We start from the raw sequence: 19,999 nt of genomic DNA, 5'->3' as shown, positions 1-19,999 counted from the left end.
GCAGGGGGCCAGGTCTGGGCCTAAGCTGGCTTGGAAGCCTTGTCCTGCCCCGGCCAGGGCCCTTAGCCTCAGGGGCCGCCTTTGTCCCTGGCAGCCGGGCCTCGCAGGCCCTTTGCTTACCAGGTGAGCCTGGGCCTCGCCAAGGCACCAGTTCTGCTTGGGGCCTCGGCCCTCCCGCCTGCCCTGGCCCGTTACCCTTGGTGCCTCACCTGCAGGAAGGCCCCTTGGGCCTTCTGCGGGGCTTCCCCTTGGTCCCAGTCCCAACATCTGACGCTGCTGTATCAGTCACCCAGGCACAGGATACTAGCTCATGTTTTTGCCCCACCCTGAAGAGCTCCTATTTACTGTCCCACTTTGTCAGGCGGGGGGCATTTAACAGCCCTGACCTGGTTCCCTTGGTCTGGCCAGTTGTTTGGGCGCTTTGGGAGCCTCAGTTCAGCCCTTTGAAGAGATCAGGTGGCTCAGCCTGGAAACAAATGAAGGAAGGCCACCCCCCTTTCTCCCCGCTTTTCCTCCCCTCCCCGCAGCAGACGATTGGCTGAGAACTTGACACTGGAGGCTGGAACTGCCCGAGGCTGGGTCCCTGCCCCTTGCACACAAGCTGCTTCCCCACACGCGCTCGTGCTAAAAACGCCGTTCACTGCGTGAACGCCACCATGGTGCAGCAAGTCCTCTACAGAGCTCTGGTCTCCTCCAAGTGGCTCGCAGAGTGTGTCCGGGCCGACCGAATTGGGCCCAGCCTGCGAGTGCTGGACGCCTCCTGGTACGCTCCTGGGGAAAAGAGCGCCCAGCAGGATTTCCATGAGAGGCACATCCCCGGCGCCTCGTTCTTCAATATTGAGGAATGTAAAGACAAGTCGTCGTCCTACGAACTCATGCTCCCCAGCGAGGCGCACTTCGCCGACTACGTCGGGCAGCTGGGCATCAGCAATGACACGCATGTGGTGGTGTACGACGGGGACGACTTGGGGAGCTTCTATGCGCCCCGGGCCTGGTGGATGTTCCGGGTCTTTGGGCACAGAACAGTCTCGGTCCTGAATGGCGGGTTCAAGAACTGGGTGAAAGAGGGGCATCCTGTGACGTCGGAGATAAGCCGCCCAGAGCCAGCGGTGTTCAAAGCCACCCTAAACAAGTCCCTGCTGAAGACCTATGAGGAGATGGTAGAAAACCTGGAATCCAAGCGGTTCCAGGTGGTAGATTCCAGGTCGGAGGGGAGGTTTCGTGGGACAGAACCAGAGCCAGGGAAAGAAGGTAGGAGTGTCTCCGTCAGCCAGGGTTGGATGTTTGCTCAATATTAACTCAGGCACAAGCCCTTCCCCATGCTAACATACACACGCCTTACCTAATGTACAGGTGAACCTTATCCCTAGTACCTCTGCTTGCTTCCCTGTGCACAAAATAGGACCTGCACCTCAACACGCAGATCAGCCTGCCTGAAGAGATCAGGCTGTTTGGAACTAGGGTTTCCTTTCAATCTGTTTTTAAAGACGGAAACAATTGTGAAATTCAGAACTGGTTGCAGATGTCCCTTAGATTTAAAATTGTGGCCTGGTTCCCCCCTCCCCCAGCACCTGCTGGGAGTTAATCAGCTGTATACAGGCATGGGAAATTAGAATCGCTAGGCTTTTCTATTAAATTCATTTCTATTGTTAAGAGACATGCACACTATTACTATTCATGCTCACACCTCGTCTTAGTTGCATACACTAGCAGAAACCCAAGCTATTTTTAAGCATAATCTTGTCCCTGTAACCCAAGGAAAGTTTTTTGAACTTAAGAGCAAAATCCAGTTTCAAATGAGCTGAAGAACTTGTTCGACTCGATCTTTGCCCCTGGAATCCTTACCATAAACTCAAACATTTTATTGTGAAAGAGCCCTAAGCCCTGACCCAGCAGGATATATGCTTCTTCCCTCCTCGCTTTTGGGACAAGCTGGAGGAGGCTGTATAGCTGTAATGTAATTAACCTGAAGAGAAAGCTAGAACTGCAGTGGTAGATATGGGGAAAAGCTGGATGAACTCCATACATAGCAGCATGCCTGGAATGGAATTTCTCTCTGCTTGAAGTTAAAAGCCCTTATTGTAAGGGTTCATATATCACAGACACTCCCAGAAAAACATAGGAATGACTTTCAAACCCTGAGAGTTCCATAAATCCCAGGATTATTTGTTTTGTCTCCTGGTTTCAGATCACTTCAAGGAAAGCCAGTCCTCTCTTCAAACTGTGCAAAAGCATTTCCTGTTGTTGCTGTTTCTTGAGAGCTTCGGGGGCCAGGGGTGGGGGGTGGAGGGTAGTTGGGAGCAGGCAAGTGATCATAATCAAAGATCACAATCCTAAATTTAGATCCATGCAGACAGATCCCTGCACCCATGATGTAGTGGGGTTGTAAGTGGGGCCCACATATGGAGGCAACCATATACGTGGATCTGAGACATATTATTGAGACTTATTATTAGACTAGGGGTATCAAACTCATCTGCCTCCGTGAGCCATATGAGTCATGGGGGCCTGGTCTGTGGGTCAGATTGGACCCATACACCAGCCCTGTATGCCAGATCCAGCATTCATCATGGAGAAGGTGTGTGCCCTAGATCAGCCTGTCTGGGCACACAGGGCCCACTCTAGCATGCGTGCACTCCATGCCAGATCCAGCACACATCCCAGACCTGCCAGAGCAGGAATCATAAGCAGTGCATCCCTGGAGCAGGCTTCACATGTCATACAGACCCAGACCAGCCGATCACGGACTGTGCTGCACGTAGCACCTGCTCTGGCCACTCTGGGAGCATGCTGCACACAGAGCCTGCTCCAGCATGTGCTTGTTTTATGCCAGATCTAGCATGTGTCCTGGAGCAGGTGTCATGTGGCATGTGTACCAGAACAGCTGGTCTGGGTTTGTGCTGCACACGGCACCCAGTCCAGACGCCCCGGGGCATCTACTCTGGCTGCTTCAGGACATGTGCTGGATCTGTCACGGAGCAGATGAGAACTTAAGGAGGCACCGCATGCGGCCCTGTCCTGGAGTGAGGGGCCATCTGGCACACCCCAAATGCTGCCTGTGAGTTCACTTGAGACCCGCGGGCAACACCAGGGGTTGAATGATAGGTTTCCATGAGCCAGATCTTTGACACGCCTGTATTAGACAATGAGCTGTGGGATGGGAATTAACAAGAATGGAAAAGGAGGCACGACAACGGTTACTGCAGTTCTGGAGATGGGTTTATTGGTGGATCTTTTCTTTTTAGCATCTTAAAATCTGAGAATGTAGCTGTGTTCCTAGAAGTAAAAACTGAAATTCAGTCTGAAGTGAACAATGCTCCTGGCAGATGGTGGATTCCACATTCCCTCTCCCCGGTCCCTGGAGTGGGGGTGGGGAGCTGTCATCAAGCAGCAGATACTGCAAACCCCTCACTGTTACTGTGAACACACTTGCCTACATTGAAACTATTTTTACTTTGCTTGGCCCATATTCATACCTCTTTAGCATTGTATTTGTTTCCCACATATAGCCCCAGTAGACAAACTTTCCAGGTGCATATGCTCACTGGCAAGAGGCTCATTAATTTAGTGAAGCTGATTTTTTTTTAACTACTTAACTGATGACAATATCAAGTGCAAATTGTCAGCACCAGAGTTTATGCCCAGCTGTGCAATCTGAAATCTATGCTATTACTGTGTTCCCTGATGGAATGACCTTTGTAACTGAAACACCTGCAGGTAGTTTAGGTAAGAAGGGTGATTTTTGAGGTTAAGAAACTGATCTACTACTCAGTTCACCTAAGCTCAGTTTATGACTGTTATTGATTTGTTTGATTGGCTCATTTAATCTTTCTGGCTTTGAATCCCCATCTGAAAATGAGGATTATTCCTTCCTTTCAGTTCACTCTGCCTGTTTAGATTTGTCATCTCGGACCTCAAGGGACAGATATTCAAAAAGCCTGAGCCTGAATTGATTCAATCTTTGCAGGTTAATCTAATCTACAAAGCTTGAACCAATCTGGAGGTGGATAGCCTTCCCCTTTTCATTCCAGAAATGGAGGCACATGCCTGCAGTGGCTCAGGCTAGGAGCCAGAGGACAGTAGAGCAACCCACCATTACCTTCTACAATGATGAGCTGAGGGGGGTGTGGCTAGGTCCCCCCGAGGATGCTTTGATTAGAATGGGGTTTAAATCCCTACCCTGGCCTGCACCATCTCAGGCACCCCTCACGCCCCCAGTTGCTGCTCAAGGAGCGGGAGTGTTGCCAGCCCCCAGCCAGCACTCTGAAGCAAAGGGTGGGATGTGCAGTGCATGAATCTGTTGATGACACTGAGCTTTTCAATCTCCCTCTCACTGTATGCAAATCTGGCAGGGCTGCAGAGCAGCAGGAAGCCACAATGCTCTTCTTAAACAGCTTTTTCCAAGGAAGGAAGAAAGAACATGGGTGACTGGTGCCCCTTGAGTCGGGGGGGGGGGGGGGGTGTCAGCAGCTCTTCTGTCTGCCTTTGTCCTGTCTGCCTGTCCCAGTGAAATTGGAGATACACACACAGACACCTCTCAGCATTAGCTAGCATACTGCATGCCTAGGGTCTGTGCTGTGGGAGAGGGGAATTGCTGCTTGAGCAGGGAGGGAAGTCAGGCAGACCCTGCTGTGCCTGCAGTCTCCCCCAGAGCTCTGGATAGGAAGGAGAGGGGCAGGGCCAGCATATCCTCTGGAGGCCAGCCCAGCCCAGGGCTGCAAAGCAACTGGGATGCTGGGGAACTCTGGTTTAACTTAAACCAGGAAGGTGTCTGGGAAGACATTGCATAAATCGGTTTGACCCAAATCAGTTAAGTCTGATACTACGTTCGACCAGGTTGATCTTAAACCAGTTTCAGCCATTTTGAAACTGGTTTATGTGCACTGAACTTCTGTTCTGTTGCAGGTTTTTGATCACTTAAGCCAGTTTGTGTGTAATGTCTGTCCTAGGAGCTTATTGTCTTCTAGGTGTTTATACAGCATCTTGCACAGTGGGATTCTGTTCCCTGTTAAGTTTTTTATCTGGTACCGTCATATGGGCAAGTAAGAACAACAGTGGCTGCATCTACATGAGACACTGACTGCACAATAGGCTCACTCCTATTGCACAGTAGTGTTGTGTGGCACAAAGCATGATGCAACACTACTGTTCAGTAGTAATGAGCTACTGCCCAGTCAGTATCACCTAACAGCCGTTTGGTAATGCTACTGTACAGTAACTTCAGTTACTGCGCAGTCATTTAGTACTTGTGTATGCAAGTAAATGACTGTGCAGTTGTTAATGCGCAGTCAGTGTCTCATGCAGGCATGGCCAGTGCTTATAAAATCCCTTTATACCATTTGGCCCAGACATGTACAGGAGCTCAAATGCAGTTGAAGATTTCTCAATTTCTTTACAGGCAGCAGAAACAGATGGAAACTTGCCAAAGGTGCATTTTGTTGTGAATGATGTTATCCTTGCCCCCCTCCTATTCTCTAGACTCCTATACTTTCCTCTTGGACTGCTTTTGCTCGCTCTGAAGGCAGCCCAGGGAAGGAGGGTGTTTCACTGTTCACTTTTCCTGTTTTGAGTGATGCCTGTAAATCTAGCTTTCCTGAGTGGAACCTGCCCTTAGTCCACCCAATGCAGCCTTGCTAAATCCATCAGTTACCACAGAGGCAGAAATTCCTTCAAAGCCCATTGTGTTCCTCCAGAGCATGTAATTCCTAAGGTAGTTGGTGGGTGTCTAGAAATGTGATGAGTTAGGCACCAGAGTCTGCATCATGCCTATTCTGACTCTTTAAGAACTGATTTTTTTGACCATTTCAGCAGTCAGAGATACCACAGACAGATCTTGTGGCCAGGATTATGGAACCTGGCACAGATGAACAAGATTGTACTTAAATGGTTCTTTTTCAGCTAGTTCCTGAAAGATGGAGTTGAATCATTAATTATCCACCCTGAAGACAAGTAGTTAAGTTAAAAGGAATGATAAACAAGACAGGGTTTTTCAATTAAGGTTTTCAATTTTAAAAGCTGCAGCTGTTGTGAGAAGGACATTAGTTATTGGAGACAACTTGACTAAAGAAATCAGGAACTTAAGAGCTTGGGGGAGACTTAGAATTTCTTTCAGTCAAAGGTACAAAAATCAGCTGAAATTTGCAACCCAAGCGAAGGGGAAGAAAAATTATAGGGAAAAGCTCCAAACCTACCACAAAGAATGACCCTCTCAGAAAGGATTTTGGGTGTAAGTGAAGTGTCTACAAAGAACAGAAAAAGAGATTAATCAGCAAAGAAAGCAATATCTTAGATATCAGGAAGTGGGACCCTTTCCAGAAGTCCAGCTGAGTTAAACCTGACAAAGGAAAATAAAACAGACAGCAAAAAGTCCTTGAGCCCTGTAGGGCTTCACAATTATAAATAAGAAAAGAACAAGGAATAAGGAAGTGGGGCCACTATGTGATGAGTTGGAAAAAGCAGAGGAGTAAAACTTTGGGGTGTATTAGTTCAACACACAATGAGTGTGACATGGCTGTGAAATAGGTAAATATTTCCTAGGATAGGAGTATAAAAGATATGGCCCATGAGCCAGTGGCAGACCAACAGGGGGACAGGAGGGGGCCATGGCCTCTGAGCACTGGCCTTGTGGGGTGCTGGCTGGGCCCTTCAGAGTGTTTATCGCACAACATGACTTTAAGTATTGCTACGAGAAGGACCAGGGTGGGGAGGTGCAAATGTAAGCATTAGCCCCTGGGCACTGGTGATCCACAGTGTGTCACTGTCATGAGCTGGATCCATCACCTGGCTCCCAGTGCTACCCCTGGGTCTTGAGTTGGCCCACATGCCAGACTTGCCCTGTGCACAGGACCCAGGACACAAGTCAGCATGGCACCTGCTCCAGCTAGTGCGGGATATGCATTACATGCTCTGAAAAAGGCAAATATATCTTAAGACAGGGGTACTCAACTGCTGGGCCATGGGCCTAATTTTAGTGTGGTAGGTCAGGCAGAGGTGGCACAGGACCAGTCAGAGCATGTGGTGCACAATCCAGGTGCATGGGGAGAGGGGAGGCAGTGTGGGTCTGGGTGGTGGCAGTTCAGGACCTGATCCTGGCATCTGGGGCCCAGTTGGGCCCACGGATTCACCCCGCACTATCCATCCACCCCATGGGGTCAAAAGGTAGAGCACTACTGCTCCAGGACATATCAGACAAGGTAGTTAAAGTAGAAATAAGAAAGTATGTCTGCTATTATATACAGCAGTTGTGAAATCTGAAATTCAGTGTGCAGTTTTGTACATCCCTGTTCCCTTAAAATGGAGTCACACTGGAAAAGGTACAAAGAAAAACTACTGCCTCTCCATTGCCCTTGCCATCCTATGTTACTGGAAGAGGCTAAAGGAGCTAGGCTTGGTTAGCTCTTGTTCAGTGATGCCATCGGTATGCCAATGAAATGAAACTCAGATCATTTACAGCAAAATCGGATAGTTAACTCTTTTTTTTAACTGATGGCTAGCTATGAGGTTTTCATGAGATCCCAGATGTAACCCAGGTAAAATGGAGGTGATGCTGGCTGAGTAGAAGAAATGTTAGACAGACAGTGGTGCATGACATCTGTGTATGTGGTGCTGTGGTGTTTATACATCCCTTTATCAGGGAGATCTGCAGTCAGGAAGTAACCCTGGGACCTCCATGGCTCCTGGAGTTCCAGCTGACTTTGGTTGCCAAAAATGTCTTCTTCCATCTGTTTGCCATGGCCATGGGGAGAGTTTATGGAGTTGTCCTTGCCACAGTTAACCACATTAGACTGGGATTACTTTGTGCTCTATGTTAGAGCTGGCATTGAAAACCACTCAGAAATGGCATGCAGCAGGCAGTGTAGAAATTTCAAACGTGCCAAATGATTTAGGAGCACAAATCTCATTGAAAGCCAGTGGGACTCATGCTCCTACAGAAGTGGTTCTCAACCTTTTTAGGCTTCAGGCACCACTCCATAACTCTTGTGAACTGAGCTGCACCCATTTCAATAACTAATTTATTTATTGCAGCACTTAACTCTGGGCACAGCCGCCCAGGATGCAGGGAGGAACAGGCACTTAGCTCTTCACACAGAGGTAGGTGTGAGCTTAGCTCCTTGCACTGGAGCCAGATGGAGAGGAGCCTGCACTTATCTCCTTGCATAAGGGCTGGGTAGGGAAGAGCAAATGCCTACCTCCTCTCACCCTCAAAAGAATTTTGTGGAACTGCTTGATGCTGTGGCGACCCTGTTGAGAGCCACTGTCCTACATCGTATTCCCAACCTGCCCTTGAACCAGAGGCTGGGAGGACGTTTCTGAAAAGCCCACCAAGAAATGAAAGCATGTATTGCACAGAGCTAGGAAGGTGTCTTTGGCTTTGTATTAACATCTGGGTACGACTCCAGGTCCTTTTCTGTAAACCTTGGTGGTGTTTGGTGTCCAGCTATCACCTTTGTCCCTGTGGACTATTGCAACAACTAATGTGTTCTCGTTAATCAGCTAGCTTTAACCTATGAGCTCTGTGGTAAGGCCTTGGTGGAAAGCTCTGATTTGCTTTCCCTGTTTGCCAGATTCCAGCTTATTTACCTTTGGTAGAGCATGAAGTTTATCTGTTCTCCTAGGTTTCCAGGTGGTTGGGGAATGAACAGGGGCCAGTCCAATGCTATTGGGATAACTTACTTCTGAGGCCAAGTAGTTGAGTGTCTCTGTTTACAAAGTATTTACTGGTGGTGGATGGCCATGTTAACTGTAGTGATGTGCATGTTTTTTAAAAAGTAAAGATGAAACAGCTCTCTGTCTTGGAAGAGAACTGCATACAGCTCTTGAGCTTGGATAAGGAGATATCTGAAGTGTGACAGAGCAGGCAGGTGACAGCTCAGGGCATGGAGAGGAATTGGTCACACTGTGACATAGAGGAGCTTGCATGGTGCACTGTGCTTCTGTGCAGTTTGTGTTGTTGCTATTAGTCTTTTGAGTGCATAGCCCAGGAAGGGTCCAGTTCTGCCATCACAGAATATATATAATTCCTGGCTATGCCACTCTGGACCCCAAAACTCCTCCTCCCAGGATGCCGAGACATAGGAGGTGGAGGGGAACCATACAACTATTATACTGGAAACCAACCTATACTGGGGGAGTCCCCATAAACCAGCTTTGCAGTTCAACTGCTGGAAAGGGGCCATGATAGAGCACAGGATCAGAACCATAGCTTTTCCCAGGGGTTACTTTTGTTCAACAGGGGGAGACTAAGGCCCTGAGTCTTTAACGCTTTCTCCCAACAAAAAGCTGTCTGGTTTGAAAGCTGCATGCAAGTGCTGCTTTAGTAGTCTATAGTAGTATGAGAGACTGGCATTTGGAAACACGATTTTCATTAAAAAGCAGCAGAGCAGGAATGACAGTAGTTCCCTTCCCAATATTTGCTCTACAATACTGAAATAATTTTCCAAGGAAGCGTGCAGACCCTACTGAGAGCTGGAGCCAATTTCTGTTGAGCTCAGAGGAGACAAATCAAGAAGCAAATGAGACGGATAATGTCCGTCTGGAAGAGAAGGAGGTCGCTTGTGACCCAGCCGCAGAACAGCCTTCCAAAGGAAGCTCATCCTTGTTTCAGGCTCTGTCTTTCTACCATCTCCCTTTACCTGCGGGACAAAATAAAATGTCACAGGTCTTGCAGCCTCACACTGTGGTTATGCAACCAAGAGTGATGATATCAAAGCATCATTATGTAATGACATGACATTGTGATGCTGTGTCATGATGCAAGATTGTGGCATTATGAGGCCTAAAATTAACTGGGGACTCTTTTTCATCCTCTCCTTTTGTAGGAGGAGAGCCAACTTATGACTAGCTGGACCAACCTATGCTTTTAGAACAGCTGGTGTCTTGTTTTTTGAAGTATAGGTTCCTACTGATGTGATCTCCACAAATATTACCTCCTTCACGCTCCTTAGAAATACAAACCTAACTAATTCTACTCACTGGAAAACAATTTCAAGCCAGAATGTACAATCCCAGGCTCTAATGGGGAGTGAGCCAAAGCCCATGAAGGTCAGCAGAAAAACTCCCATTGACCTGAGAGAGCATTGAGCCAGGCACATACTTAAAGAGTTTGAATGTCAATGAGACTGTTAAAATCCCATTCATCATTTTTGATATCTACTTTGTATTAATGGCATTATTCTTTGGAACATATTTTCAGACAGCATGAATTGATATGAATGGCTTCACAGAGTTTCTGAGCAGAGAGAACTTGACCCTTGTTTATCCTGGGGCAGACCAGCTGTAAAGTACTATATAGTCTGAATTCTCCACTTGCATGGATAGTTCTTTATGCACTTTACCTTATGGTAGGGGCAAATCAAACCCTAAATGTGCCATGGCTGCCAGGTTCAGGCATGGACTCCAGTTCCTGTTTCCCTAGAAGATAACCTGTGAGAAATGGATCCAAACACATGGCTGAGAACATTTTTCATGACCTTTCTGCCTTTTAAGAACTTGTGTTGTCTGCCCTGTTTCACTAATGGTTAGAAATGATTTCATAATTTCACAGGGCCAGGTTCACTCCTGATATGACTATGGGCAACTCTGGTGAATTTGGCCCATACAGTAAATGTTAGGGGCCGGAAATGGCCACAAGGTGTTCCAGTCTGATATCTTCTTGCATATGTTTCTGCATTACTCTTTACACCTTGTCTGTTAATGTCTAGCCTATTCTGCTGTAGCATCTCTGCAGTGACAGAGGACCCTGCTCATGAAGAATCTTAGATTCTGCAAACAAGGTTTTTTGGGTGAATCTGATCTCTTTTATTAGACCAACTTAAATAGTTGGAAAACAATTTTTAAGCAAGCTTTCGGGTTCAAAAACCCTTTGTCAGGCTGAGGAAGTTTCAGCAGTTGGTGTGTGCTCTTCCTGGATGGAATGAAAAGTAAAGAAGCCAGAGGCTGGGCTGGTACACATACAAGATAGGCAATCAGTGAAGATGTAAATTGAGAAGTCAGGGATTTCTCTCACTAATGTTCAACCTTAGTTTGTCTTCTCTAAGGTGCCTGTATCCTCCAGTCCATCACTCCATACAACCACCCTCCTCAGATTGTGAGCAATTTTCTTAACAGGATTTGCTGATTGTGATCCTGTTGTCTGGATATTTCTTTAAACATTCTCATGTTTCCTTCTCTCTGGTGGTATTTTTCTAGGGCTGGAACCAGGTCACATCCCTGGCACAGTTAACATGCCCTTCTTCAACTTTCTCACGGAAGCTGGCTTTGAGAAGAGCCCCGAGGAGCTTCAGCACATGTTCCAGGAGAAGAAGGTGGACCTCTCAAAGCCGCTCATCGCCACATGCCGTAAAGGGGTCACAGCATGCCATATTGCCCTGGCAGCATACATCTGTGGCAAACCAGATGTGGCTGTCTATGATGGTTCCTGGTCAGAGTGGTTCCGCCGTGCCCCACCAGAGTATAAGGTGTCAGAGTGGAAACGCGGTACGGCTTGAAGGGAAGAAGGCTGTGATGCACTTCTACAGCATCCATCAGGCATCAGATTTTTCTGCAGTCTCTTTTCACAAGCACTGAAAAGGTGGTAGAGGGAGGGTAATGTATGAAAATCATCATACTTTATACTTTGTCTCATTTTCTAACACCAAGGGGTAGGCTTTTGGGGGGCTCTCTTTTTGTTTTTTATTAGACCACTGAATAAAATCTGTACCTTCAGATTACATGTCTGTGCATGTCTCTGATCCTTCCTAGTACCCACTCACCTCATCGCACTCTGCAGGAAGAACAGCCATGTTACACTGAGGAAAATAATGCTCCTCTGTAATCTGCTCTGTGAAATCCCAGCTGAGTTGTGAGATAGCAAGTCTAAGCTCCAAACATTCCCAAGACATGAGTGGCGCAGTCTTGTGCTAAACTACAGCACTATGTGTTCTAGTCCGGACTGCTTCACTGATTTGGTGAGTGATTGTAGCAAGCTACAGAAACGAGGAGAACATTACTTGTCTTCTGGAGAGCGTTTGAGGAGGCCCTTGGATGGCATGTTCCACAGAAATGCAGAAATCCTGTTAATTATTATTATTTTATTTTGAGAATTGTCACAAAATCATATGACTATGCTGAGAACTATCAGGTCTGGGCACCTTCTGGGACAGAAGGGTTTTGGTTTGGGTTTTTTAAAGCTACAAGGATGACTCCAAACTGTGATGTTTATTTTGGTTCCCATAGTAACTACAGCTCACAGATAGGGAGGGTTGTTCCCTAGCAACCATCTATGGTGCATACTTTTAGTTCAACCTCATCATCAGCACTCCTGGACTTCATCAGGGCCTGCCCAGTTAGAAGAATCACTTTGGCATCTTCCCTGAGACCATGGAACAGGTGAGATACCTCTAAAAGAGAGGTTTCACTTCTCGGCCTCTTTCCTAGGGACTGAACCAACTCATCAGACAGAAGGACTCAGACAGATACACTAACAAAGACAGTCTGACCTAAACAAAGACATCATTTCATGTTTCCTGCCATAGTAATCTCACCATCTTTTGGATGCCTGGCTAGGCCTCATGTGGGAGACATGGGGGGCTCTACTTGGCCACATCTGGCAGCTGATACTGAACCACATCTGGCAGGAGACACCGGGCCACATCTCACACATATATAGTTCATCTATTATAATAATAATAACAATAATAATAGTGCTTTTCCAGGCAAGAGACCTTGTGAGAATGACCCAGCTACAGCTGCCTAAGGAGGTTAGTCCTTTGCTCCAGAGTGACAGCTCTCAGGTTCCTCTGTGGTCATTTGATACCAGAAGACAGGAAAGTGTGAACAAGGTGAAAATGTCTGGGGATGGTAAAGCAGGCTAAGAATTTACTTGGGGATCTTCAGAAAAAAAGAAGAAAAATGTGTTTTCATTATTTCTAACTCCTGAATTGAAATGCATTTCATACTACGTGAATGTACTGTGCTTACTGCAGAATGGGTTCAAAAATAAGAATAACTGGATGAAACTCTATAGCTTGTGTTATACAGATGGTCAGAAATGATCTAATGGCTACTTCTGGTCTTTAATAAATCTAGGAATAAGGCCTGGATTTCAGTTAGAGCCACCTGCTGCTGCTATAAAGTAAATAATAGTAGTAATGTATAATTATTTCAAATCTGCCTGTGAAGTTTAACACCCTTTAAATCACGAAAAACTGGGAAATCAGAGTTAATTGTTAATGGTTATGCTTTGTGAAATAAGGAGACAGAGTAGGCAGTATCCCAGCCCCTTGTCCACAGAACTTTCAAGTCACAGCTGGTAAAGTCTTCAGTTGTTGAATTGAAGACTTGCAGGTTCAGAGATCAGAATATCAATAATGGTAATTTTACTGTAGGTAGAAGGCAAGAGCCAGTGTGAGAACTAAGGGTAGGAGATCCAATTAGTAATGCTGATTCTTTCAGGCTGGTTATAATTTTAATAAAAATGTAAGCATTTGAGTGCTCTGAATGGGAACCAAAGAAAAGAACCTAATTTCATCACATGGAACAGTGACATTTCTTCAGTTAGGACCCAACCCTGTGCCCATGAAGTCAACTGGAGGCTGGTTGTGGTCTTCATCTGGGCTATGACTTGGGAGCCCTTGCTTTCAGGTTTTATCATCTCACATGCAAGTCCTAAGGTCTAACAAAGGTCAGGGAAAAAAGTTAGCAGCATGGGTGAGGTTTGCACATGAGAGCTACCCAACAAACTTCCTCCACGCAAAACACAGTCAGCCTGTGGAGTCTAATACCAGTGTAAAATACCAGTGGGTTTTTTTCCCCAAAAGGGCTAGGTTTTGGGGGTTTTTTTAATAATATCATTTGCACTTATGCCACAATGGGTGAGGGTAATTGATGGAAAGCATAAAGCAATCACTATGGGAATCAAGAATCCCAGCTGCATCGGTACTATGTTTTGTGGCTGATGCTTTCCTCTGCTGTTCTGCTCTTTCACCTTCATACTCTTCTGGTTACACTTTAAATCCTTTGAGAAGAGGAAGTTTCTCACTATGTTTTTATGGTTCCTAGCCCAATGGGATCCTGATTTGGTTGAGACCTCTATGCTGTACAATAAGACATGTAACAAATAATTTTTCTGTTATTTTTTTATCTGCTTTTGATATCTCAGTCAACAGACACTAATTGAGGCAGTCCTTATCAAATGGAGTTCCACAGTAATTGCTTACAGTATTCCAGTATTGCTGTGGCTGTCTTCTTGTTTTGTTTTACAGTATTCTCCCATAATTGTCCACTTTTTCTGATAAGAAATGAATGTTGACTTCATGCATCAATTAGCTGATTGAATCTGGTACTACAAAGCCTATAGTAAATGGGTGGTAAGCCCGTATCTGTATGAGACACGATTTACTTCTCACAGATGGACAGATCAGTTCAGATTCTATTGTTCCCCACATTATGCTTAACACACTCCTTTGTTTCTCTCTTGAGGAGGTGCCTATAGCCCTGGCCTCTCATATACCTGCTGCAGAGAAACAAGAATCTAGACAGGCTGGTAGTCCATCAGGTAAGCAATGCAGTAGAGAAGATGCCCCTCTTTTATACCACATGTTATGGCAAGCCCTCAAATCCCAGGTTAGTTATTTTTCTCTATCCCTTAGACTACACCTGGATTCCTATGTAATTGTGTGTTTTCATAAACGCATGATGTTAAATATGCAAGCAGGCAAAAGAGTGTCTGTCTGCATTGATTCACAGTTCGTGCCTGTGGAAATATATGTGTCCTGATTAGACAGGTGTATTTTTTCAAGAGGGTATTCATGTGGACATGTGCCCAGCAGAAAGAGCTGGGGGGGGAGGGGTAGGAAATCATTGAATGAGAAAGACAGCATGTTCTATTCAGCTGTGTGTGTAGGCATACATTTGCATGGGTAAGAGTACTCTTGCACAATGTTCAGTACACAAGCAGTGATACTTCTTTATGCATGTATGCAACCAAGATGCTTATTTGTGTGTGTTTCTGGACATGTACATACCTGTGTATATAACAGTGACAGCTGAGACCCCTCAGCTCAGAAGAAACATGAAGACCATCATGCTGCATTTTTGAAAGTGGCCCTTAATGCTATCTTTTTATTTAATGATACTGCACAGTACCAGATGGATTTATTACATCATTTAAAACACCATCCGCTACCAAAACAATGCCAGATATGTTCCTTCTGTCTTTGAGCAGAACCTGGAGATGCCAACAAGGACTATATTGTGGCAGGAGCATGGCCCACTAACAAGAGAACCTCCTTGAGGAGTTTCAGCAGAACCTCATGGAAGATCTCCAAGGTCCCTGCAGCTCCAGGAACACCTTCAATCTCTGCTCCAGTTAAACCCATGGCATCCCCCTCTGTGCAGCATCTCTGGAACAGAAGCTACAGCAAACAGAGCCTTCGGCCTAAAAGTCCCTCTGCACAGACTGATGATGCTGGAGAGGAAGGAGAAGAGACCAGAGATGTCTCAGGCACCAAGGAACCTGCAGTGGGGCAACATCAAAGAGGGAGGACTGGGGCCCTCCAACAGCTGGCACAGTCTAGCCAGAGGGAAACAGAAGATGCTCAAACCAACTCAGCTGTAGCAAGGCAGCATCGGACACTGGGGCCCAGGATACCTGGATCTCCCCGAAAGACCATCAAGAGCCGCTACAAAGAGACAAAGGAAGTTCAGAATAGTTTAAGTGCCAAGGAATCCTTAGCATCAATAGGGCAAGATGTGAAAGCTGAAGGAAAGCCTCTTTCAGAGAGGAAGAGCAGCCTGATTCCCCCCATTAGTAAACACAACTGTGGGAGCACTGTAGTGGACCACCTCATTGCTGCAGAACAGGTAATAGAGGAAGGCAGTGGCTTCACAGACCCTCAAGGAGTAGGGTGGCTGCTTGCTGAGGTGGTGTGAGAGTTGACTGACTGGAGATTGAAGTGGTTCCTGGAAGGTGTTTGGCAGGGAGCAGTTTGAATTTTGCACTTGGGGGCAGGTCCTGTCATCCCTTCCCCACCCTGCTCTCCGTAGCAAACTCTAGACCCAGAGACATCCACTGTTTGACATGTCCTTGTGTCCTCTCTCAGGCTCTGTCATAATTTTGTTTCTCTTGATAAAGAAGCAGAGGGTGGAGGGCTCTGCAGTCAGAATTAAAATCAGCAGTTCTTCTGGGCAAGATGGTAAGAGTGCCAGTACACACCAAAGGTCTGAATTCCCACCTCTTGTTAGTAGCTAGAATTTGATTGGTTCCTAAGTTGCACCCATTTGTTGCACCCAAGTCTAAATCAGTCTAGGTGTTTTGGGTGCACCCAGAACTAGTAAAAGAGGGTTATATTGTCTCCCTCAGGTTTGCTTACAGAAGCAGATGCCCCAGGGGATAAGGTGCACATGGGCAATGTGGATGAAGTCTGACTCTATTGCTTGTGATCTTCAGGAACGCCGTGCTCTCTGCGAGGCTGGATTGATTGAAGGGCAGAAGCGACTCAGCGACCGAACACTCAAACTGCTCGAAAACCCCCTGACCTCCACAGGTTTTGCTGATTACAATGAGCTGGGCTACAACCTGAGGTCCAACATCTTCCAAGGTGGGCAGCCCAACACTGCTACCTCAAAGGTCCAGTACTGACTCCCTGTGCACTTTGTGTTATCCTGGTCTTCTGAGTTGGTAGATGAGGTGTTCATTCAACTCTAAGTCTCTTCTCTGTACCTCTTGCACCTCTCTTTTGTCACTGCTGTGACACTGTTCAAAGAAGAGAAATAATGGCTTCCCTTTTTACTTCTTTTGTCTGTCTCCCACATCGCCTTTTTCCAACTGATGAGAAGACAGGGTATATAACCTGACCACCTATCTCCTCTACCTGGACTGTAATTGCTGCTATTGGATGTGCCACACAAATATCTCCACTTCAGATCACCTCCTCCTTCCTTAGTCAAGGTTTCTGCAGACATGCCTCTCCCCCAATTTCTATGCATCCAGAGTCCTCAGTGATCCCTCTGTATTCCCTCCAGCATAACTGTTTGGAGATCTAGCTACTCTATTGGTCTCATCTCTATGGCATCTGAGTACCTCTTGGGTACACAACTCTGTCCCCAACTTCCCATATGCCAACCTAAGATGGATTATTATTACTGTTAAATTTCTAGGAACTGCAGTGAACAAGTAAGGCCTTGTTGTGCTGGGTAATTTTGCAGCCAAGTAGCAAAGAAGACGGTTCCTCTCCCAGAGAGCTCAAAATAGATATTGACTTAGAAGAAACAGAGAAAAGAGGGTAGGAACAGGTGGGGAGGATGACATAGCAGTACATCAAAAGATGAGAATCTAGAAGTCAGAAGAAGAGAACAAGAGTCATCTTTGTTTGTGCATGCATGGCCCAGTGCTGGATGGCCATGATTTGCAGGCCTTGTGGGTGAGTTGCACAAAAGGTTTAAGAGGCAAGGTGGTGGTTTTGTGAAGTTAGACTGGGAGTTTCACCCATTTATGGCTGACAAGCTTCTGCAAGAGAGTGGTGGTCAGAGTCCAGGTGATCTTGGAATCATCCTCAGATCTTAATAGAATAGCGGAGTAAATGGAAATACAGTGAGAGGGACAAGATTGTCTCCCTATCCCTTTTCCCTTTCCCTCTTGTTGGCTAGAGTTTGCCATGCCCAGAGCTGGATCCATCTGTCCACAGCATGAGCAGCTGTGCAGGATCTGTATACAATTCCTGTGTATCCTGTTTCTTGCAGGTGGCCCACTGGAAAGCAAGAGCCTGATGAAGGATTCCTATACCCCAGATGTGATTCAGAGGGCAGTCAGGGACCCCAAGCACTGGCATGGAAGGAAAACTGATGAACTAGGTATGCCCACTGCCAGGAGCAAGCAACCCATGTGCTTCAGGGTTGGGCGCTGCCAAAACAGGGAGAGGGTGATAGGTATGGGATGGCAAGTGGCAAAGGAAAGAAGCTGATGAATTAAAGATGGACATCTTCACAGGAGAAGAGACAGAGATAAGGCTGCCATAGGTGGGTAGGTATTAAGGGGCAGGGACTAGGATTGCAGCAGTGATAGAGCTATGTGGTTTGTCTTTTTTGTAGGGAGGTGGCATCAGAAAAATGCCTTAAACATCAACCTGCAAAAAGCTTTGGAGCAGAAATATGGGGAGAAGAACAAAGGTTCCAAGTCGTAGACGGTGAAGGAAAGAATATGAGTGCTTGCAGAGAGGGGCCTGCTCTTCCTACCCCGACAATAAACCTCCATGCAGCCTCTAAACTCATGCTTACTGAGTGTCAGTGGTAAATTGACAATAAGAGAACTGAGGAATCAGCTGGCAAAGCCTTTCCGTCTGGGTCCAAAATAGGGAGGAGGAAGGCAGGTCCCTTAGGCCAGAGTGTTTCTTTGAAGAGTGGCGCGAGAAGAAATGGAAACTGGGGAGTGGTGTGAGAGGAAAAGGGAGGAGGGGGGTGGGCAAAGCCCAGGAACTAATGAACTAGGGGACCAAATACCCGTCACTAGCAGACCAGCAAAAGTGCTAGGTAATTAACAGGGTGGCCAAGGATTTCTTTTGTAGGTGTGTGTGAAAGACAAGGGAATAAACTCCAGCATAAATTAACATTGGTGGCATTTTCAATGGCTACCAGCCCCATTTCCCTCTCTCCCCAGTGGATTCTGTGTAGAAATCTCCTGCAGGGCAGCAGAGAAGTTGAGTGGCAACACAAACCAGGTAGACAGCCATCTTTCCCTGATAATTTTTTATGCACATTGACTCTAAGCTATTTTAGGATACCTGTCACTGTCGGTACATTACCCAAGGGTCACTCTTGGAAGGCTGGAGACAGAAGGTGTGTGGGACAGGACAAAGAGGCAATTTCTCCCTCCTCCACCCCTAATTCTGGCTCTCTTGCTTTAAGGCTGGTGGACAGGGACTACCATGGAGAGCTTCTGCATTGCCAGGATCCTGGAGGAGCTATGAGAAAACCTGCCAAATATGTCCTCAGAACAGGAGGCAGCAGATGACTCATCAAGACCAATGAATTCATAGCACAAACCAGTGCTCAAAATCTATCCCATCAAAGGAGCAAGGGATGGCCACAAGGGCACCCAAACTGCCCCTGGGCTTTTCCAAGCCAGTGAATCATATTACAGTAAGGATAGTTGTTTCTGGGGGTTTCATGACCAGCCATTCCTGTCTGTGTGATTCCCGTGAAGCTGTCCTCCAGAAGAAAGGTCCATCTGTGAGCAAGATCATGCCAACCATACAGGGTACATGTGAGCTACCATCTAGAACAAAAATTCTCAAACAGCCTGCAGTGGCATCCTGGGGTGCCCTGAGAATTTATCTAGGGTGACACAAGGTGCTACACAATGTTACCACTGTTAGGTGCTCACACATGATTCATAAGATCAGCCTAAGCTTTTCAAACAGGAAACATTCTGACAAGGAAGCTTACAAGAAGTGGAAACTTGGACAAACAACTAGGAAGAAGTATAAGAGTATTGCTCAGGTATGCAGAAAAGAAACTAGGAAGGCCAAAGCACAACTGAAGTTGCAGGTAGCAAGGGACATGAAGGGTAACAAGAAGGGTTTCTACAAGCATGTCAACAACAAGAAAAGGGAAAATGTGGGTCTCTTACAGAATTGGGGAGGCAACCTAGTGAGAGATGATCTGGAAAAGGCTGAAGTACTCAATGTCTTTTTCACTTCAGTCTTGACAGGCAAAGTCAGCTCCCAGACTACTGCACCTGGCAGCACAGTGTGGGGAGGAGGTGAGCAGCCAACAGTGATGAAAGAACAGGTTAGAGACTAGAAAATCTGGACATGTACAAGTCCACAGGGCCAGATGTGATGCACCTGAGGGTGCTGAGGGAGTTGGCTGATGCAATTAAAGAGCTACTGGCCATTATCTTTGAAAACTTGTGGTGACTGAGAGGTCTTGGATGACTGGAAAAGGGAAAATATAGCAGCACCCATCTTTAAGAAAGGGAAGAAGGAGGATCTGGGAAATTATAAATCGGTCAGCCTCACCTCAG

The 19,999-nt window shown here is 46.4% G+C and overlaps 2 protein-coding genes across 3 annotated transcripts; both read left to right on the top strand.

Annotated features, from left to right (window-relative positions):
• Positions 1 to 587: 587 nt before the first annotated feature.
• TST (thiosulfate sulfurtransferase) lies at positions 588 to 11,707 on the top strand. Its single transcript, XM_019544856.1, has 2 exons — positions 588 to 1,251; positions 11,188 to 11,707. Exons 1-2 carry the CDS (start codon positions 657 to 659, stop codon positions 11,484 to 11,486), a joined length of 894 nt encoding a protein of 297 aa, XP_019400401.1. The 5' UTR covers positions 588 to 656; the 3' UTR covers positions 11,487 to 11,707.
• An 85-nt stretch (positions 11,708 to 11,792) lies between these two features.
• On the top strand, positions 11,793 to 18,241 carry TEX33 (testis expressed 33). Of its 2 annotated transcripts, XM_019544855.1 has the most exons (6): positions 11,793 to 12,366; positions 14,458 to 14,533; positions 15,203 to 15,840; positions 16,427 to 16,577; positions 17,719 to 17,829; positions 18,067 to 18,241. In XM_019544855.1, the coding sequence occupies exons 1-6, from the start codon at positions 12,358 to 12,360 to the stop codon at positions 18,156 to 18,158; spliced, it is 1,077 nt and encodes a 358-aa protein (XP_019400400.1). In that variant the 5' UTR covers positions 11,793 to 12,357; the 3' UTR covers positions 18,159 to 18,241. The 2 variants fall into 2 exon arrangements, with proteins under 2 accessions (XP_019400400.1, XP_019400399.1); XM_019544854.1 differs by lacking the exon at positions 11,793 to 12,366 and having other exon boundaries at positions 12,383 to 14,533.
• The last annotated feature ends 1,758 nt before the right edge of the window (positions 18,242 to 19,999 follow it).

This window comes from Crocodylus porosus, unplaced genomic scaffold (genome assembly GCF_001723895.1).
Source record: "Crocodylus porosus isolate Cpor-Errol unplaced genomic scaffold, CroPor_comp1, whole genome shotgun sequence".
NCBI classification, from domain to species: Eukaryota; Metazoa; Chordata; order Crocodylia; family Crocodylidae; genus Crocodylus; species Crocodylus porosus.
Note: the sequence above shows the minus strand (reverse complement) of the source record. Positions and strands in the feature narration are given on the sequence as shown.